The 22,664-nt window shown below is 46.9% G+C and overlaps 1 protein-coding gene across 3 annotated transcripts in view; it reads left to right on the forward strand.

Annotated features, from left to right (window-relative positions):
- The window catches only part of LOC138526293 (zinc finger protein 664-like), a 381,633-nt gene that overhangs the window by 273,542 nt on the left and 85,427 nt on the right, over positions 1 to 22,664 (forward strand). For all 3 annotated transcript variants that reach the window (XM_069636861.1, XM_069636864.1, XM_069636862.1), the window contains one exon: positions 19,068 to 19,194. In XM_069636861.1, coding sequence (XP_069492962.1) covers positions 19,068 to 19,194 — 127 coding nt within the window. The remainder of the gene's footprint in view (positions 1 to 19,067; positions 19,195 to 22,664) is intronic.

Below are 22,664 nucleotides of genomic sequence, written 5' to 3' on the forward strand. Positions count from 1 at the left end.
GTCTGCTTGGAATACTATATCCCGCAGTGCACCAGGTTTGAACCTCCATGTGCACCTTGACGGCATGGCTCTATATTTCAGGGAATTTGACAAGGGGGGTCCTGGGAGTCCCTCTGCCAGACATTAGTCCTGGTTTCGAGAGACCTACCCAGAGTCTTTAGCTCACTATCTTTCACAGAGAAGAAATATCCCAAACATATCAGTCTTTGTCCTGCCCTGGGGCAGTCCAGCACCGAAATGCTAGGCAATTCTCCTCTGAACAAGAGTACCAACAGCATCCCCAGACACGTGTTTCGGTCTGGTTGGACCTCATCAGTAGGGAGGAGCTGTGCCTCTCTAAGAATAGTGAGCAAGGGGTCCACGTCTGGATTCCCCTAGTAACTTAGGGTGAGACCCAAAGGTACATAAATATGCAAATTGACAAAGGGGGTCCTGGGAGTCCCTCTGCCAGACATTAGTCCTGGTTTCGAGAGACCTACCCAGAGTCTTTAGCTCACTATCTTTCACAGAGAAGAAATATCCCAAACATATCAGTCTTTGTCCTGCCCTGGGGCAGTCCAGCACCGAAATGCTAGGCAATTCTCCTCTGAACAAGAGTACCAACAGCATCCCCAGACACGTGTTTCGGTCTGGTTGGACCTCATCAGTAGGAAGGAGCTGTGCCTCTCTAAGAATAGTGAGCAAGGGGTCTACGTCTGGATTCCCCTAGTAACTTAGGGTGAGACCCAAAGGTACATAAATATGCAAATTGACAAAGGGGGTCCTGGGAGTCCCTCTGCCAGACATTAGTCCTGGTTTCGAGAGACCTACCCAGAGTCTTTAGCTCACTATCTTTCACAGAGAAGAAATATCCCAAACATATCAGTCTTTGTCCTGCCCTGGGGCAGTCCAGCACCGAAATGCTAGGCAATTCTCCTCTGAACAAGAGTACCAACAGCATCCCCAGACACGTGTTTCGGTCTGGTTGGACCTCATCAGTAGGGAGGAGCTGTGCCTCTCTAAGAATAGTGAGCAAGGGGTCCACATCTGGATTCCCCTAGTAACTTAGGGTGAGACCCAAAGTTACATAAATATGCAAATTGACAAGGGGGGTCCTGGGAGTCCCTCTGCCAGACATTAGTCCTGGTTTCGAGAGACCTACCCACTGATCCACCCTACTGATGAGGTCCAACCAGACCGAAACACGTGTCTGGGGTTTCTGTTGGTACTCTTGTTCAGAGGAGAATTGCCTAGCATTTCGGTGCTGGACTGCCCCAGGGCAGGACAAAGACTGATATGTTTGGGATATTTCTTCTCTGTGAAAGATAGTGAGCTAAAGACTCTGGGTAAGTCTCTCGTAACCAGGACTAATGTCTGGCAGAGGGACTCCCAGGACTCCCAGGACCCCCCTTGTTAATTTGCATATTTATGTAACTTTGGGTCTGACCCTAAGTTACAAGGGGAATCCAGACGTGGACCCCTTGCTCACTATTCTTAGAGAGGCACAGATCCACCCTACTGATGAGGTCCAACCAGACCGAAACACGTGTCTGGGGTTTCTGTTGGTACTCTTGTTCAGAGGAGAATTGCCTAGCATTTCGGTGCTGGACTGCCCCAGGGCAGGACAAAGACTGATATGTTTGGGATATTTCTTCTCTGTGAAAGATAGTGAGCTAAAGACTCTGGGTAAGCCTCTCGTAACCAGGACTAATGTCTGGCAGAGGGACTCCCAGGACCCCTCTTGTTAATTTGCATATTTATGTAACTTTGGGTCTGACCCTAAGTTACAAGGGGAACCAAGCGTGGACCCCTTGCTCACTATTCTTAGAGAGGCACAGATCCACCCTACTGATGAGGTCCAACCAGACCGAAACACGTGTCTGAGGTTTCTGTTGGTACTCTTGTTCAGAGGAGAATTGCCTAGCATTTCGGTGCTGGACTGCCCCAGGGCAGGACAAAGACTGATATGTTTGGGATATTTCTTCTCTGTGAAAGATAGTGAGCTAAAGACTCTGGGTAAGTCTCTCGTAACCAGGACTAATGTCTGGCAGAGGGACTCCCAGGACCCCCCTTGTTAATTTTCTATATTTCAGGGTTAATATGATCGGGGAATGGTCGGACAAGGACCAGGGTCTGATTTCTGCATCCAACACTTTCCCCATTAATGAGCTAGTGATTAGGAAGATGTCTATTCGGGAAGCCATGTCATGTACTGTGGAGTAAAAGGTATATTCTCTGGCTATAGGTTGTATAGATCGCCATGCGTCCCTGAGTCCATGTAGCTACATAAGAAAGAGCTTGTGTCGGGCTGCCTGGGTTTGTGGACAAGGGGCTTTGTTAGTTCTATCCGTTGTGCGATCAAAGATTAAGTTCATATTCCCCCCCCCCCAGATTTGTGGTATCCCATAATATCCAGCCAAAGTTTCATTCAACTGAACAGAAAATTGCAGGGAGTTAATGTTGGGACAGTATGTATTTATGAGTATGGGCTCTAAACCTTCCAGAATACAATGTATGAATAAGTACCTCCGTTCCGGGTTTACGTGGGTCCGTTTTGCAGTGAATTTCAGGGACTTGTGGACAACTTTCATGACGCCTCTAGATAGGGAGGAGTATGAGGTGTATTACCTGTTACCCCCCTATGAGGGGGCTATCTTGCGGCATGTATTCTCGTTCGCGTTGGTTTCTTGTAGGAATAAGATATTGGCTTTCTGTCTGTGCGCATAGGATATTATTTTATGTGATTTGGTGAAATTCTTAAGGCCCCGGACGTTCCAGTTTAGTATCCTCACCTTGTGCCATACCCACATCAATGATTCATGGCCCCCACTGCATAATATCTTACGGTCTGTGTCTCTGTGGGTTGTGTCCCATGCCTTCACGCACCTAATCGCCAGAGTTTTAACAATTTCCATTGAACTTCTCTTCTGTTTAGTGCAACTGGTGCTTATGTTCCCTACTGGTTCCGGGGGTGATCCTGTAACTAACTTCCCACCCATCACCCTCACTGCCGCCCTCAATCCAGCAGTGTATGCACCCATCCCCTTTCTTACCCCAAGCCTCCCCTCCATGCCAGCTGGGCATAGAGGGCAACAACAACATATTACACACAAGCAGTTGCAAATGGGAGCGGTGTTGCTGCATGGTTTGTGTCAATACTCAGGGCATACAGCCCTCTTCTATAGCTAGTGTCTTAGTGGCAGGCTTCAAATGAAATACTATCTACACATGTCCTATTAAGCATCGTGGGATCAGAACTACAATACATACATTTTAGCAGGGTTTAAGGACTCCTTCTGCCGGTTCTCCATCAGGGTTGGCCAGCGGGATCTAGTCTTCAATGAATTTCACAGCTTCACTGGGTACTGTGAAGAAGCACAGTTTGCCCTGGAATTGTAGTTTCAGCCATGCAGGGAAAAGCATGGCATATTGAACATTCCTCTCTCGAAGCATCTTCTTGACTCCGATGAATTGGCGGCATTCCAGCTGCACCGGGATGTGAAGTCAGGGAATAGGCAAATAGTTTGGCAGCCCAGTCTTGGCTCTCTCTTTTTGCAGGTCAGGCGGAGCAGCGTATCCCTGGCGCGGTAGCTTAAGATTTTAGCTATTATAGGTCTGGGGAAGTTTCTGGGTTTTGGTTAAGGTGAAAGTGCCCGGTGCTCCCTTTCAACAGCAAAGAATGGAGAGAGAGCAGGTTGATTCAGTAGATTCTTAAGGAGGTTTTCGACAGCTAGCTCAATGTTACCTGTTAGAGCGTCCTCCGGAACCCGCACAATCGAAGTTATTTTTGTGGGAGGGCGATTCAAGATCGCCATTCTTGTTCTTGGTCTGTTTCATGTCTTTAGAAAGGGAAGTAACTGTATCTTGCAGTGCGCGGCTAATGCCTTCATTTGTGCCGATTCTTTCATCCGCCTCGGTTATCCTGGCTCCTTCGTGGGCCAGTTGGGCTTTAATCGAGGCCACCCTTGCATTGATATCATCTAGCTTTTCATGCACAGCAGCAAAGCCCTTTGCCATCGCTTCCATCATGCCCAATAGGTTGGGCATGGGTGAGGGATCTGGAGGTGAGTTGGATGGTTCTGATGTTGGCTGTCTCTGCTGATCTGTATCGTTACGTAGGGTTGCCTTCGCAAACTTATCCATCGCAGATCGCACCAGCCTTCTTCACGCAAACTGATCCTTTAGTCAAATCTGTCTGTGATGGGGCGGTAGGGCAGTACCATTGGATGTAGCCTTAGGAGTGTGGGCACTTGCGGTGGTGTGATGGTGGTGTTCGGGTTCAGCTGCGAGCAGCCTTATCCGCGGGGTGTTGGTGCCAAGTCTTCCAGCAGGATAGCGGTTCCTGTTGTGATTTTGGGGGGTATCACAATGCTCGGGGTAAAGACCAACTCCCTGTGGTAGTCCAGTATTGACAGAGTACTAAGGATTGTGATTGGTTCTTAGTCTAGGCCGCCTCCACGGGGTTGCACCTGGGGGGGGAGGGGTCACCCGACCAGGCTGGCTCAGTGGGCTCCGATGGGTATTGTGTGTCCTCAGTATCCCACCCAATGAGGAAGGGGTCAACCTGCAAGCGAGTATGGGGTATCTGTCTCCACTTGCCTCTGTACATCCGTAGAATTCTTTTCCTTTTTGTTCTCTGGTGGCAGTATGCTAGGGAGTGCCTGGGTGGACTGCTAGCGTGACAGGTGTATGATTTCGTTAGCCTCCTGGCGCTGGTAGATGTTTCAGGGGCGCTGGACTATTAGCTGGTGTGTACCATAGAAGAGAGTGGCTGGTGGCCCAGGGGATCCTCTCCTTGAGTGTTGTATAGACAGCGATTGTTGGCTCGTGGTGGCACACCAATGTCCAGACGGGTCACCTGGAGTACTCGGTAGGTCTCAGCGTACAGTCTCCCCCTTCACGGGTCCTTCAACAGTTCAATGGATGAGGGCCAAGTTCTCGGACCAGTGACGGAGTGGCCGTTTGGTGGATGTGCAGTGTTGTCTGGCTCCACCAGGGATGTGTAGGCTTTGAGCTAGACTTGGGGGTAAATGTAGTGGCTCTTGGAGCACTTCACGCTGGCAGAGGGTCAAAGACCAGGGGACTGACTCTGTTGAGCTGCGTAGTTATTGCGAAGTTGTTTCTGCACGTTTGTGTTTACAGGAGGAGTTTACCTTAAAGAGGTTATCCCCCACAGGAGTTTGCTGCCTAGTCTGGGCAGCAGGCCAGGGGCGAGGTTGTGTACTGCCCGTAGATGAGGGGGGATCTGGGGAGCAGCCTGGGCGGGCAGGAGATATGCACAGAGCAGGAACTTGTCTCGCACTTCTCCAGGGAGGTGTGCTGTGGACTGAAGGCCTTGTCTGGGAAGTGTCTGGTACGTGGGGCATGAAGCCAGATTATGGATGATGTCTCTGGGTCGGGTGGAAGCTTGTACAGTTGGCAGTCCGGTGGCTGGTCCCTGGGGTCCAGATGCAGTGGTGTCCCGATGAGGGATTGCCAGTCATGAAGCCCGCACAGGGGGCCCCTAAGGACCTATAGATGTAAGGTAGGGTCCTGGCGGGGCTGGGGAGGTATCACTGATCCTGCAGAGCCGGGGTGATTGTCAGCCGGATTTGGTGCAGGCTTGTGTTGCGGACAGTCTCCGTTGTCCCAAGTGCGGATATGGATGCGGGCCTCTTTCGGTTGCAGGGCCGCCGGCCCTGGGTTCAGTGCACAGGGAGGCCCGTTTAGTACTCCGGCGGCCGCAGCGGTCAAACATCCTCTCAGGATCCTGTGTTGTAGGGAGGTCAATGGCAATGCGGCCTCGCAGTAACAGGGAAACCATCCCTGCGGCTCACTGTCTGTACTATGGGTGGTGTCGGCACTCCAGCTGTGTGGATCGGGGTGTGTTGGAGCGTTATGGAGGGCACCGCCAATGTTCAGGCACAAACGGGCCCAACTGAGGGTGTCAGGGTGTGGAGGCACAGCTCTCTGCGGTCTCCTCCCTGGTCCGGGGGTGGTCAGAGCAGATGGTCTTTTGGAGGTGAAAGTTGGAGTCCGCCCTCCGGCACAGACTCGCTGTCATCGTGGGGGTCAGGGCGGAGATTGGTGAGTCCAGGGGACCCGCTGTGGAAGGGAGAGGGGGTCATAGGCAGATTCGGCTCCGGGTGGCCTCCAAGCACTCAGACTGTGCCTCACGCGTCGGATCCTTGTTCCACGAGGGCGCATGCAGTGGTCGTCTCACCTTGTGTGGGTAGGCTCTCAGGTCAGGCAGTCAAGGTGCCCCAGAGCAGGGACACCCGCACTCGTCCTTGCGGCACGGCTCGCCCCAGTAATTAAGCAGGGATTGCACTTAGTATTACGGCTATCTGGGATCTGTAGCCGCCACCTTGGAGCTAAGCATTACACCGTATTTTGGAGCTCGTTAGTTAAGCAGCCATGCTTGTTGGCTGTTCAACAGCGCCCCCCGGGAGTTTCTACATCTGTACGCGTTTCCACCAGTCCCTGTCGTTCCTCATGTCATCAGGATGTTGAGGAAGTTCGGGAAAACCATGATCCTCATAGCTCTGGATTGGGCCAGGAGAACGTGGTAAGTGGACCTGGCAGAGATGGCCATCTGCCATCCAATTGGTCTTCCCGAACACGAGGACCTACTTTCGCAAGAGTGAGGTCGTATTCTTTACCCAGAGATCCAGACTCTCATGTCTGCTGTTTGAGAGGGTGAGATACAAGGCTTGGGACCTTATGGAAGATGTGATGGAGGTGTTGATTTCGGCTAGAAGACTAGCAACTAAATCCCTATACCAGTGTTGTTGGAACAGGTTTCGCAGCTGGTGCAGGGAGAAGAAAGTTGATCCTTTCACATGCAGGCTTCCTACTGTTCTCTGTTTTTACTCCATTTGACCTATTCAGGGTTACAAGTGGCTACAGTCAAAGGCTACTTAGTGGTACTTTCAATTTTTGAGAGATCTCTTGACGAGGGATCGCACTTTAAAGTGCTGATTGTCATACAGTTTCTAAAAGGACTAACACGTTTGTTTCCACCAATTCCTTTTATCGTACCTACATGGGACTTGAACTTAGTGTTAAAGTACCTCATAGGGGCACCTTTCGAGCCATTACACTTGTGTCCTTTGAGGATGCTAACTTTTAAGACTGCCTTTTTGTTAGCTATCACGTCTGCCCGCAGGGTAAGCAAACTGCAGGCCCTGTCTTCAAAACCACCTTTTAGGTCTTTTTTTAAGGATAATGTAGTGTTGAGAGTCTGGTCATCTTTTCTTCTGAAAGTGGTGTCAGAATTTCATCTAGCGCAATGGATAGTCTTACCGACTTTTTATCCCCCGCCTCACCCATCAAAAGAAGAGGAGAGGCTTCATCAGCTAGACCCTATAAGGGAGTTAAGTTATTACATTTCACGAACAGCTAATGTTTGTCAGGATGGCCAACTTTGTGTAAGATGTGCAGGGCAGAGATTAGGTTTTGCGGTAACAAAGCAAACCATTTCAAGATGGATAGATATGTGCATTACTGAATGCTACTCACTTGCAGGGAAAGACTCGTCCGAAGGCTTAAGGGTGCATTCCACCAGAGGAGGGGCTGCTTCATTGGCTCTGGAAAGGGGGGCGCCGGTGCAGGACATCTGCAGAGCGGCAACTTGATTGTCCCTTCATACATTCAGCAGGTTTTACTGCCTAGACTCTGTCAGAAGAGGAGGTCAAATTTGGCAAGGCAAGGTCAAATTATGTTCTCCATAACATCAACAAGTAGAAATTCATAACACCCAACTCCTAAGACAAACTGATATGGGAGTGTATCAAAGATGAGGAATACGTGGGAGGACATAATCCAGTCGAAGAACAAGTTAATTACCTGTGGGTAACGTTCTTTCGACAATTTTCCTCCCACGTATTCCTCATTGAACTGCCATCCTTCCCCTCTTGCTTGCCAAAAATGTCTGTGTTTTACACTTTCCTTTCTCGCGACGTCAGATTCATCTCCATTAGTGGCAAGGCATGCAGAACAAGGGGAAAAAACGAGAACTGAGGTAACGGTCACAGCGCGTGCTTCATAGCGTCGACATCACGGCTGAGGACTGTACAGAGGCCGTTGAGGTCCATTACACAACCCTGCACAGCACTCGACTCGATGAAAACAAATTCTGAAGCAAGCTGCAAGCAGACTTGAATATATCAAAGATGAGGAATACGTGGGAGGAACATCCATTCGAAAGAACGTTACCACGGGTAAGTAACTTGTTCATCAAAGGATGCTAATGGAACAAAAGTCTTGGTTAATAGTAATGAGTTGTCTATTCAGGTTAGAATTCACAATAGGTATATTTGTCAGGATAACTTCTCAGTTCTGTTGCTTCTACTTCAACAAATGTACTTCTACCACAGTTTACCATGAGGACATTCTCCTTGGTCCATAGCATTCTACTTCATTGGGACAACCACATTCTTGTATCCACGGACAACCCAAATATACCATCACTGCTTCAGTACTTTATATTTGAAAGACAGGTTTGGACAATATTCACTTTAAGGCACTGGAACTGCAACACCTTAAAATAGGTACTCTTCCTCTGAATATCTCTTCAAAAGTGGCAGCCTCTTTGCCTCTTGTCTGCCTACAACCACAACAACCTCAGTATGTTATATAAACAGCAAGATTTCCCTTCCCCAACTTTGCCTTCACCTCTTTTCCACTGTTAGCCACATCATTACCCATAGGCCTTGGTGCCACTCTCTTGACTTTAGGTAATGCTTGCACACGTGTCTTGGGCAAGGTTGAACATCTATTGGGCTCACAGTAATTGTTAGACCAGTTTATGGCTTTGAGAAAAGCTATTGTCAATCTCAATAAGGGAATACTATTGGCCTTATCAATTCTTGCGCTCTCTCCAACTGCAGATACCATTTTAAACAATACCGTTTTAAACACTTGACTTCTTTTAGGAACAATGCTTGTTTGTTTGAACTCTTTACTTGGTAAACGAAATTAGGCCACGTGACCACTTCTTCATACGTTTAAAGGTTTTAAGTGTTTAACAATGGTCTTCCACAATATTTGTTCTGCTCCATTAGAGACATGCGACCACTTCTTCATAAGTATAAGGACTTAATGTTTTTCAGTAGCATTTGCTTTCACGAGAGTAAAAGATATATTTCCATTCACACACGATTGCTACTTTCCATTGTTCCCTTGTTAACGAATACAACAAACAACTTCAGCTTCTATGCGAGTGAAGATCTGACTGCATACTGTTGCCTGCAGTGCTCGCGCAAGGAATTAGGCTAGGTTTGACTCACTGGCTTCTGTAATCCTTGCTCTGGGGGTGTGCTCACTTCCACCACTTTGGGCACAGCTTCTACTGCTTCTGGCTTCACAGGGACCCCCCGCCCTTTCTCTTCTCAGGTCCAGCCACTCGTTCAAGGAGCTCCTCTCGCTCCTGAGAACTGAAACTCGCTCACAGCTCCTCGCTTCATTCCCAGACACGTTTTCTGCAGAGCTACCATGGCAATCAGGCTCACATAGGGAAAGACAGCCTCTCTGTTTGTCTTCTGCTGCACAGCCTCTGCACCTCAGGGTTTGGTGGAGCAGGACCAGGAACCTCCCAGAAAAGCAGGTGAAATATGCTGCATCCACGTCCTGGTGTCCCTCTGGTTCTCCCACTTCTGCTTGATTTGCCAGCTCCGTGCCTTCTTTCTGCTTCTGCTACTACTGCACGCATTCCAGTCACAGTTATGCGTCCCGGGTTCCTTCAGGTGTGGGTTGTTAGGCTTAATTGGCCCGCTATTGCTACAACATGCCTCTTCAACCCTCTTCCTCGTCCCAGTACTCCTGGGAGTATGGGACATGTAGTCTTCAACAACAAAGTCAGTTCTTTTAAGAATATATTTGACTACGGTCAGTATATGAGCCGGTCAGATAGCACAGCGAGTAGAGTGCTCGCTTTGACATCCGTGCAGAGCCTGCTGACGCAGGTTCGAATCCCGGCAGGGCCAAACTCAGCCTTTCATCCTTCCTAGGTCGATAAATGAGCACCACACACCGTGGGAAATAAGCAGCACTCAGATATCTGAGGGTTCGTAGCGCTATATAAATGCCAAACAAACAGACTTTAAGGGTAGATTTACTTCCCTTAAGGCCTTTTAAAATTGAACCTTTAGAATTAGTTGTTACAGGAGAAGACACGTTATTTAAGGCAACATTCTAGATTCCTTTAAATTATACCTTTGTGAGTAAGGAGATTGTTTATCCTGAAATACCTTGAAGATTCTTTCCATTGGTAAGGCTTGCTCAGATTTTATGATTCTTGTGCCCAGAACCACAGGTTTTATATGTAGGTAAGGGACATTACAATGACAATACGCCATTACCTGTTTTGGTAACCTGGAAAGGTTTTCCTTGTGAAAGGACAAATACTGTGTCTCATATCACGAGATCTCCTCGCCACCATGGGCCTTGTCTCCTCCCAGGTGATCCTCCCGCAGTACACCACACCCAAATGTTAGCATCCGAAAGTGTCTGCCTTTCCCTGGCCACCTGGGAGGAGACTTTAGGCAGGTTTTGTTGAGGGATCTGTAGGATTCATCACAGTATGCTAACCCAGTCTCCCAATGTTGCCTTACTGCCACACACAATCCCTCCAGACTGCTAGTTTGTAAAGGCCTGAAAGTGGATCTGTGCAGCCAGTCAAATTAAATAATCTATTGGCGTACCATACTAGGTAAATCAGGTATATATTTCCATAATGTGACTTTTAGTGGAAGGTCATAAAGTGGATTTTCAAGCGGGGTGCCCCAATCTCCTTAAACCTTGTAAGTGACATAAACTCCCCCTTTGGGAATATATCTCCACATTTTATTAGCCCTAACCAGAGGCATGCTAAATAATGTTATCTCTATGCACCTCATTTCCTCACCAGTGAACCTTGACAACTACCAACCAGTCGTCCTCCATCCATACACCTCCAAAGTCCCTGAAAAGGTAGTGTTTAACCAATCACCAACTACCTCAAGGTCAACAATTTGTATGCCCCCCTTTTTTATCCAACCGTCTAAGGAAAGTGGTTTGACCCATGTATCTAACTATAAAATCACTACTTTGTAAGCCAAACTCTCCTCTGTTCTCATTCTTTTCGATGTTCAGCTGCTCCTTCAAATGCCTTATCCCCTCCACATCCAAGATATTGCAGTTGCCTGGATATCCTCTTTCTTTTCTGATCGATTTATTCTCCAGCTTCTGTAAACACACGCAACCACCAGCACCCCCACACTTGGAACATCACCCTGTGGTCTAGTTCCATTCCACATCTTTGGAGCCAGAGAGTCTAGGTGTTTGGCATGATGAAACCAAATGTTGTCCCTGATTGGACAACTACTGGCTGTTTGAATGGTGCAGACCCTTACCATTGGTGTGCTTGGACTTGCTTCCAGGCTGGATTTTGGATAAGAAGAGGACTCCTGCATAATTCTTTCAGATTAGCATTGGATCCAAGAATCTCTTGTAGAAGAACAGGCGATTTGAGAACCGAAGAAGTCTCGTGAAGAGGCCTGGCATTCCATCTTGCATCTGGCTCGGTGAAGCCCTGTTGAACTACCTGATCTGCAAAGGTCCTGTGCAGTGCTCCAACCCGTGGACTGGTGGGAGAATGTCTCGACGTGTTCTTGAGGTTCCAGCCGCCTTAAGCCTTTGGAAGTGTCATTGAACCACCCGGTGGACTGATCAGCTCTCCAGTAGGCTACCTCGCCAGAACCGTTGCCGTGGCAGATTTGCACCCAGAACTTTGGTGGTTGCCAGCTTGTGGTATAAGTCGCCTTTCCTGCTAATTTCAGCCTCCGAGCATCAAGAGATCCTGTCCTGGAAGGACTTCTGCAACCGCTACTGGAAGGACCCCTGCCGTCGTTTGTGTGCAGTGGCCGTCAGTGCAACTCGCCTGAATGTGCCTGAATGGAACCAGTCCCCACTGGGGGGCTGGCTGTCCTGATTGGACATCCACATGTCCCTTTCTGTAAACTGCAGGGAGAGTTTGCAGAGGAATAAATGGGAAATCATGATAACAAGTGAGGTTCCTGAGGCAGAAGGCAAGTCGACCACTGGAACAGAAGATCTGAAGGAGAAGTTGACCAGAAATGCTGGCAGACCCTTCCAGTAACCGCAAAGAGTCCAGTGCTGTCCTGACCCTATTTTCTGAATGACAGGGGAGCTCCGAAGAGGACGACTCCTTCCTTTGGCTGGTGGGACCAACTAGCTATAAAAGGACGTGCAGAACGAGCCATCCCCTGAAGTGCTGTGACCTTCCAGGGCTGCAAACACAATACCAGGGGACCTCCTGACCCAATTGCATTGCATTGTCGTCCCATGAGCAAATCCTCCCAGAACTTTGAGCTCCAGTTGTACCTCCAGAGACAAGATCCCCCTCCTAAATAAAAACCCTCACCAGAGTGCAGGACTGCAGAATCTAGATGAATTGAATGGGCAGTAATCGTTCACTGCTGGAGCTTGTAAAAAGGCGCCAAAACCGCAGACTGATGTGGGTGTCCAAAGAATTCCTTGCTGAGGGTCCTTTCTCACGACTGCTACTGTGACATCCCTTACATAGTTCCTTTCGTCACCATGACCAAGAAACAGGAGACCAGGTCCACCTTTGCTGAACAGGAAAGAAACCAGCTGCATTTTCTTCAATACTCCTAAGGTACTGTGGGGCTCAAGGTAGTACTTACCTCAAGCCAAATTGTCGCTCCTGTGTGAATGGAGTGTGATATCAGGTGTTCAACCATACCCATTGCCCATGCTTAAAGCTTGTGCACCTACAAGGAGTCCTTGAAAAGGTCCCTACTAACTGTTTTATTCCACTAAAGTATCCTACTTAAAAGTAACTTGAAACTTTGCCATTTTTGCTGCTGTACATGACTTTGCACCCCTGCACCCCCTCAACTTACTTTGAAAAACTCTTAACTAGTTAGGGAATGGACTGCTAAAGTATTAGAACCACTGAAAAGTATTACAGAGTAGTAGTGTATTGCTGTTGCAAGTGCCGAATAACCCTTTTGCTTACAATCTAACATTATCTGAGTGACTTTAAGAAGTGACTTGTTTCATCATTGAACTGTGTTCACGACTGGGGCAAGCCACTACTATTGAAGCATTCACCTGAAAAAGTGTTGCTTATGTTTTCTATTTGTGTACTTACCTACAGCTCACATCCTCCTCATAAGATAAGTCTTGCTGCCTTCCATTCTACCAAACCTTTGGGTAGCACAGACTTGTACTAAGGGCCTCATCACGAGTTTGGCGGTATTTGCACAAACGCCGTGAGTTCTGGTGCAAACACCACCCCATCACGAGTTGGCAGGCACACGGCCCGGGCGTTAACACGAATAGCGTTCAGCAGTAATAGTGTCTGAAAACCCGAAAACTCAGCGAACATTGTGTTACCGCCGGAGTCTCGCACTATTTGCGCCGTGAGAAATGCGTCACCGCCGGAACGAGAAACAAAGGGGCAGCCATTTTGGAAATCACAATCCACCTAAAATCGGAGCCTCTGGAAACCATCCACTCCAACAAACCTCAAAAAATGTTTTAGAACAGAGTTACACAGACACTTCCTTCGGGAGTACCTGAAGGTGTGAACATAATACCAGAAGGGCTGGTCATCTGGAATGAAACAGCTCTGTGCCTCGATCACCTGGAATATTGTACTGATTTCAGTCAAATAGCAATAAAATGTAGCAGAGACTTGATGTCCTTAACCATAACCACAGCACTAAAAACAAGTAACATAATACAAAAAGAGCTGGATGTCGAAGAACGGAAATTCTGTGACACTCTTGTCAATGCAAGGGACACATTGCGAGACATGTGGCCTTGAACAAAACTCAAAGGTCCTCGAAAACCATGTTTCAAGGCCCTAGGAGACACAATTTCTGAGATATTTGCACCGCAATGCACCTCGCCAGGGTGAGGCTACAGATGGCGAGAGCGCACCGAAGGTCCCAGTATGCTGCAGCATGCCAACTCTCCCCTTCCCTTCACGTCTGTTCTGTGGTATGTCAGCCAGCCACACACGCCCATTCTCAGTGCAGTTTACTCCAGAGTGCAAAGCACATCAAGCGATAAGCGACTCGGAACAGCGGCCTACAGGATTATTGATTTTTAACAATTGTTGAGTGTTGTCATGTTTGTCCACAGTACTGGTACCTTTTTACTAGCAAATAAATATAGTATTTTTATGACTAACTGTCTAAGTGTAATCCTTGATTGTTCACTGTGTGGACTCATTGTGTACTCCTGACCTCACTCACTTTCTCCTGAGACTTGGCCTTGACCACTCTCCATGCTACCCTGATTAGTTTGGCTACAGCACCCAGAGTTTACCTGTTCACTATAACGAGGGTGGCCTTCTAAACATTTGTCCACCAGGCCAGAGTTTAGAAGTCCAGTCTGACAGACACCAACTAGTCTCGAAGTGTTCTTGAGGATCCAGTCCTGAGCCTTCGGAAGGGTCCCTGGAACACCCCATGGACTGACATCTCCAGTGGGCTAGCTCGCTAGTACTAAAGCTGTTCAACCTTTTGCAACCGGAATTTCGGTGGATTGCAACTTGTGGTGCAAAGGCACCTTCCTGACGAATTTCAGCATCCCAGCTTCAAGGAATCCTGCTATGTCGTTTGTGTGTGGTGGCTGTCGCTGGAACTCGCCTTCCCTTGTCCTGTGAAGTGTCCTGAAGAGGTCTGCATCGGTGCTTAACTGCATTTCTCCATCGCCAAGGGTTACACTTTGCTCCTGGACCCGACCAGAAAAATCCTTGCATCCTTGCACCCACAACTGCTGGGCACCTCTCGCCAGAACCAGCAGCGGGATATCCAACCTCTGGCGATCCCCAGTCGACCCACCCAGTCCTCTTGGAAAATCGGGAGTCATGGGGGAAAGTAAAGGTAAAGCATTTGTCTCCCTCTGTCCTCCCTAGAATGGCATTGAGAACAAGTTTCTTTGTATCCTTCCATTGCACTGCCTTTTGGTCTTTGCACTTGGGCAGTGAAACCTGAAAGATAAGAACAGATTTTTACTTACAACTAACTTTGTTGCATCTCTTCCCTTGAACATTTCACCAACACAAGTACTTTACCTGCATCAGATACATTCTGGCGAGAAGCATTGTGACTTTTCCGCACAAGGCCCCACTCTTCATAGGGAATTGGCGTCTGAAGACAGGGCATATTTCTTGTGACTTGGTTCCATCTTACTGCATCATTTAGCTTATTTTATTCAAATCAATGAATGCATTTTAGAACCTATGGTGACTGTATATGTGTTTATTATTGAGTATAATAAGATATTATCACCTGCTTGTTTTTTTTAATGTATTTTGGGCCTAGAATAAATATAGTACTTTGGTACATCCCTGTCTAAATTGAATTATTGTGTGCTTCACTGTGTGGACTAATTGTGGACCCCACTCACACTCTCCTGGGAATAGCCTTGACTGCTCTTCATTGCTACCTTGATTGTAATGTAATGTAATGTAATGTTGTATTTATATAGCGCTACGAACCCTCAGGTATCTGAGCGCTGCTTATTATTACCCACGGTGTGTGGTGCTCATTTATCGACCTCGGAAGGATGAAAGGCTGAGTTTGGCCCCGCCGGGATTCAAACCTGTTGCTGGCTCTGCACGGATGTGAAAGCGAGAGCTCTACTCGCTGTGCCACTTGACCGGCACTTGACTCGCTGTGCCACTTGAGTTTTGGCTAACGTCTGGCAGTTCCCCTGTTCACTATAACTAGGGTGGCCTCCAAAAATCTGTACACCAGGACAGATTCTAGGAATCCATCTTAACAAGTGATCTTCTTCTTTTAGGGTTTCTAGATTTTTCTGTTGGGTTGGCATTTTATAGTATTTGTGGCATGTTTAACGTGAGTTAGTCCGGTACAGGACCCGCTAGGGTTTGAGAGCAAACAATTTAATTGATCAGTTTGGCCTCATAGGGCCTTGCATTAAGGTGTAGCCATGTACTTACCAATGACAAGTCGGTGTACTTTAAACCTGTTGTACAACTTTGTGATTTTATAGAGTCAAATTAAAGCAAACAAAAGACATGTGATCAAGTGGAAATATTCTGTCGGCACCTGTCGTCTAATTAAAGCTATTTGTTTGCCCAAGTTACTTTTTTCACATTAATGAAGATGCAAAACAATTTAGTTATTAAAAATTGAAAGAAATGGAAAAGGGGATTCTCTTACTTGCAGAGATGTAGCCATCAGGCATTTTCTTATGTACGTGAACATGGAGTTTAATTGGCTGGAAAAGAACCAATTTCAATGCATGTTCTTTGTGCCTGTTATGTGATAAGTGTGTGTTTAAAAGGGAAAGAATTAATGTTTGCTTGATATTTTGGTGCCGATCTTCCTGTGACCCCAAAACAAAAAATTAACTTCCATTTCTAACTGCTTCAGCTTGTAATAAAAGTGTTAAATGAGTTTGCCTTGATTTCTTTGAGCTCATTGTAATGAAGTTGACAATTGAGCTTTGGTTGATCTGCAAAAGCCAAGTTATGTTCCTGTCCCATTACAAGCTTCCAAGCGCTAATGAAGGTGTTCATTTAAATAAATGTGGATAAATACCAGCTGTAACTTAATACAGGACAAGAAATGTAGCTTATATTGCATACAATTATCAGAAAATGAATAGCGGCGAAAACAGATGGAATGATCTAAAAGATGCATGGCATAAAATTCGGAGCCTCACTTTTAAATGATATTTTCGAATGGATTGTGTCCTCCCACGTATTCCTCATCTTAGATATATCCTTACCATATCCTTACCTTTAGGTTTCGCCTCGGAATTTTTTTTCTCTTGTCCAGCAGAGGGTGCTCCGCTCAAGGCCTCGGCGTCGATGTCCCTCAGCGGCATCCGTCGAGTATCGACGTCATCCCTCGTATAAAAGCCTCGAGCGCGCCCGTTGGCTTCAGTTCCGTTTTTCCGTTAGCTTCGCTTCGGATCGAGTAAACCGGCGCTTCAGTATTTTGTGACAAAAAGCGATGTCGGCGTCTTCGAACCCTTCCACGCCGAAGACAGGGTTTAAAAAATGCCTAAAATGTGGAAAGAAAATGTCTTTGACGGATCCACATAAGAACTGACTATGGTGCCTCGGCCCCGACCACCGAACGGAAGACTGTGGTTCGGGCTAGTCGATAACCCACAAAGCCCTAAAAGAGCATAGAGGTAAACTGGCGATGGGGGAGGGTGTTTCGAAGCCTACTTTAAAAAATAAAGACTCGGACGAGTCTTCAAAATCTCATCGTAAAAGACATTCGAGAAGTAGATCGAGGAAATCCTCTTTGTCTTCGAAGAAGGCGAAGAAAAGACGGCATCAATCTCCCTCATCCTCTTCGACATCTCCGGAAGAGGTTATAACATGCCCATCCAAACATGACTCTCCTAGAAAATGGGAAGCCTTTCGAGTATCCATGTTAAAAAATTTTGAGAACGCGGCCCAGACCCCCTCAAAAATAGCTAAGGAAGACCATGCTCCTGCTCACGAAAAAGGTGACAGAGGAAGGTCCAAAACAAGAAAGACTCATAAAAAGACGTTGAGAATGTCATTGAGCGATTCTTCTCGATCACCTCGTAAGACACATCCTTCGGTACATAAATCGAAGGCAGAGGGAAACAAAATGGCGTCGAAAGATCATACACCATCGAAGTCGACATCAACGCCGTCGAAGACTTCGAAGCTCCTCGAGTCGACAACTCACTCGAAGGAAGCTACGTCGAGCTTGCGCTCGAAGACCACGAATGTTCCTTCGACAGTTTCCACAGCTTCCTCGACGATTACATCGAGATCGTTGAAAGTGCCTTCGACAATATCGAAGGAAGTGCCCTTTAAGGCTCCTTACGTTAAAAACAATTCTTCTTGTAGCATTGACATCAGCCCGCAGGGTAAGTGAGTTGCAGGCGCTTTCAAGCAGCCCTCCTCACACCATCTTTTGTAAGGGCAAAGTAGTTCTTAGGGTTAAACCTTCTTTTCTGCCAAAAATTGTTTCGGATTTTTATCTGTCACAAAAGATAACTTTGCCTACAGTTTACCCTCCTCCTCATGCAAGCAAGGAAGAGGAAAGACTTCATAGACTAGATCCCAGGAGAGCTCTTAGTTTTTACATCTTAAGATTTGCAAAGATTCGCCAGTGTGATCAACTTTTCGTGGGATACACTGGACGTAAACTGGACCTTCCGGTAACAAAACAAACTTTATCCAAATGGATTATTTTAGCCATAACAGAATGTTATAGATTGACAGGAAAAGAACCGCCTGATGGACTAAGAGCTCATTCGAGTTACTTACCTACTGTAACGTTCTTTCGATTGGATGTTCCTCCCACGTATTCCTCATCGACCCTCCCATCCAAACCCCACATTACAGTTTACGTGTATTACACTCTAAACTCTTTTAGGGCTTGGGTCAAAAGAGGCATACCTAAAACGAAGTAAGATCCATGGACTATATTATACGAAAAAAACAGAACTGAAGCCAACGGGCGTGCTCAAGGCTTTTATACGAGGGATGACGTTGATACTCGACGGATGCCGCAGAGGGACATCTACGCCGCGGCCTCGAGTGGAGCGCCCTCTGCTGGACAAGAGAAAACATTTTCCGAGGCGAAACCTAAAGGTAAGGATATGGTAAGGATATATCTAAGATGAAGAATACGTGGGAGGAACATCCAATCGAAAGAATGTTACAGTTGGTAAGTAACTTGTTCTTCTGTCTTGAGTAGTAAGCAGACCACTGATAAATAAGCATGTGTGGCAGCTGTAATATTGTGAATTCACATTTAAAAGCAACATATTTATCACAGATAATTACTTCCTAAAAGACATGCATGATAAACTCATAGAAGTACTCTGCTCTCTAACTGCTGCTCAAAAATGCAGATCTGCCAAAATGTCATCTTCCATTCTCTTGCAAATATATAGCTCTTGTTTTATTTGGCTCTATGCGGCACATCTATGATGCATATCTCTTGTCAAATTAATTTTAATTGTGTAGAATTGAATAAGCAATACATTTACTTATGGTGATGCTAATTTTTAAAGGTATTGAGTTTACTGTGCTTTGGCTTTAGGTCCCTCTTACGTTTGAAGACGTTGCTGTGTATTTCTCTGAAGATGAGTGGGCCTTGTTAGAAGAATGGCAGAAGGAGCTGTACAAGAATGTGATGCAGGAAAACTATGAGACATTGATATCACTAGGTACAGGCATGTTCAATTTTTGACACTGAGATTGAAATATCCAATTTAATTACGTTCATAAAAATACCATTTTGTTTCTGGATTACTATTTGCTATGATTGGTCAATAATGTGTTAACATCAGATTTTATGTGGGTTAGGCAAGTCAATGTGGTCAAGTGTTGTCTGAGCCTATGTTTTGCAAACTTCCTCCATTGCATTAAAACGGGGCATGTTGAATGCCATTGATGTTAGATTTTTTTCGGCGGTAAAGCTTGTTATGCTGTGCAACACTGTGGGCCCGAAGGTGATGAGACAGAAGTTGTCAAAATTAGGGAGCAGCAAGGGTTCAGGTTTGGAGAAAACATCAATATAAACAGGGGTAAATCTTCTCACAAAGGATGTGAAGGTGAGGAGAACTGAGCAGGTGCATGGAAGGTTCCAAGGCTTAGCCCCAGTATGTCAGGGCTTAGATAAAGTTCAACAACAGTTTGCAGTCAGGATGCTTCCATGATGGCTGCCTCTGGTGACAGAATCGGAGTCCCTGAGCCCTTCTTGTTTCATGGGGTCTGAAACACTTAAGATCCCCATAAAGCAGCATACTGTTAGGACCTCTGTTGGTAGCCTGACTCCCTTTCAAGTTAGGCCCCACTGACTTCAGCTTCCACATCTTAGCTCTTCCTTTGTCTCTTGGCCTTTTTTGCTTGGCTGCTGATGTTACTTCTATGGAGCTGGCTGTCTACCACTTTCTTTCCTGCTGCATCAGAGGGCACTCTGCAACTCCCGTTTCCCCCTCCTCCTAGCTTTTCTCCTCCTGATCTAATCTTTTTCAGCGCCTTCGGTTCTCTCGTCTTTCCTTCCTCCTCATCCTCCTTTGTCTGCTTTACTCTGCCTCCTAGAATGCCTTCCCGTCCCTGCGCCTTCTGTTCTTCTGCTCTTCTGTGCTCTGCATCCTGAGCTCTACTGCTCTACAAATTCCCACTACTTTTCTCCATTCAAGTCCTTTTTGTTTGCATGTACTCTCCTGGATTGTATTGGCTGTGGGATTGGTTAGACGATATTCATCGATACTCCTGACCATATACATTTACTGAAGTGTCAATACATTTTGAGGGACCAGTGGCCCTAAACCCCAAAATCATAAAGTGGCTAATTGCCATTTTGCAATAAAGCGCCTCTGACATGTTGGCCATGCTGTTTCTTCTGCATACATGTGTTTCAGGTGAACAGTGTTCTGCGGTCTTCTTGGCTGGCAGCGAGGATGGGACGTGCCCTTCTTCCAGTTAAGGATTTCTGATTGCAGGCCCAGTCATTTTCTGAAAATATTCACTTTTATTTCTCGTGCAACACTATTTATGCTCCTATGGAGGTTGCGGTTGGTGTATGTGTCATATACCACCTGTGGGATCTGCTTCACATGGCAGGTTGGTTGCCTTCCCTAGCTCCCATGGTACCGATCACCCCAGTTTCTGACTTCCAGCATGGAACGTTGTCACAGCTGCAACTGATTTGATAAGTTTAACAACTGAGGAATAGCAGCATTATATGTCACATCTGATAATATCTAGTTATTTATTGCTATATCTAGGGACCCTGTTCATGCTTTTTGAAGTGGATGAAAACGCTTCTCCTAACCCCTCCTCTTTCAAATGATAAGAAAGGAGGCTAGCAATTTCACACTCTTCTGATAGACAGGCTGATTATTCCAAAAGATAATGTAATCCACAGTGTCATGCTGTTAACGGGTGCATTCTTTCCTACTTAAGGATGGTGCTGATGTTGACCATCATTACGAAGATATTCTGGTGTAGTGAAGTGGTCTGAACCTAGATTGAGGTTACACCAGATTTTATTCGCATCTTCAAAAGGGTGGCAGCTTTTGAAGGAATGTGCTTTTTGTCAGTTTCACTAGGGAATAGAAGGCAGAAGGCTCATTATCAGCAGTAGTTGCGGTCAGATGTGCATCAAGTTGGAGATTTCCCTTTTCCAAAGTGCTTTAAAGAAAGTGTGAATCCTGATTTCTAATGGATTCCTTCCTCCCACGGATATCCTTATCTATGATATCTCTATCCCAGCACAACTGTTCTCTGGAAATGTTTCCACCGCAAGGGGGCACAGCGCGCTCAGCATCGGTTCTGCCCGACAGCTCTATGCACTGTTCATTGGATATGACATGGGGGCCAGTATGTACAGTGGCGCCGTGCCCCGTGACCTCAGTTCCTTTTTTGCAGCGCACTCTGTTTGCTAATCAGGAACACGCTCAGCAAGCTTACAATTTTTCTCGACCCCATGCTTACTCCGTCGAAGGCCTCAGGCTTCAAGCTGTGTGTTAACTTTGGCCGACAAATGCAGTCTCGGATCCGCACCGGATATGTCTGTATAGCATGGGCGAGGACCATGACACCCAGGATTGTGGATTGTGCCACCCCACGTACCTGAAGGCCCTCTGGGAAAGGGCAGCAAAACTCTTCACATTCATCCACAAGGTGAAGAGTGAGGCTCTGCGGCCTCATTCAAGGTCGCATGCCACTGACCTGTGCTCAGAAGAAAGGGTGGCTCCGCACAAGGAAAAAGATAATAAGAAGCAGCATCAGAAACGTCCCGCTCTCCGAGTGAGTCCTTGCACCGACATTCCTCTTCGAAAAGGAAAAGTCATTGCTTCAGGGACTGAACGGCTGCGCAGGTATCTTTTTCCATCCAATCCTCCACTCTGGAGGAATGGGAGAACTTCCACCTGAAGATGTTGGACATCTTGGCCGAGATGCCAATGGCTCTGGCGCAGTCCGCCTTTGGCTTCAGCGCCGATGGGATTCAACGCATCTGTTGCGACCGGCAGGGTACCTGCTCAGGACCACTCAAGACGTTGTTGCTGGTGCCGTTGACGGCGCGTCTGCACAGGGATATGCCCACGTCTATGTACGCCTTCATGTCTAAGATGTCTGACATCTATGACGAGGAAGGTGACCTGGTTCCCTTTAGATTAGAACCTCTGGGGTCTGGGGAGGTGAGGGGTTTCCCAGAAGAATTCTCCAGTGAAAGTGAGGATGTGCTGGGACTGCCGAGGACCTGTAGGTTCCAGTGGCCTTGCTACCTCCCCAGAGATCGACATTTTGCCAGATCCTGCCCCAGGAAAACCTCAAGCCGCCGTCCAGTATTTCATGATTAAGGTGGCCAGTCATCTGCAGCTATCGGCTCCGTCCAGGTCCAAGGTTCAGTATGAACTATGGGACGTACTGGATGATGCCCTCAAAAAGGAGACACTCCTACCCTTCAATATGGCAGTGGAGGCCCCCGTACTGGAGGTATGGGAAAAACCTGCCTCTGTTCCAGCAATGCGCAAAGACTTGGTGAAGAAACACTCTTGTGTTCCATTAGACCCAATGTTTCTCTGCTCCCATGCTTCACCAGAGAGTTTGGTGGTCCATCCACAATGCCAAGTCTGAAGACTTCTACATTCCAGTCCCTGCCACTGGACAGGGAAAGTAAAAGGTT

This window comes from Ambystoma mexicanum, chromosome 7p (genome assembly GCF_040938575.1).
Source record: "Ambystoma mexicanum isolate Mex_15411 chromosome 7p, UKY_AmexF1_1, whole genome shotgun sequence".
NCBI lineage: Eukaryota > Metazoa > Chordata > Amphibia > Caudata > Ambystomatidae > Ambystoma > Ambystoma mexicanum.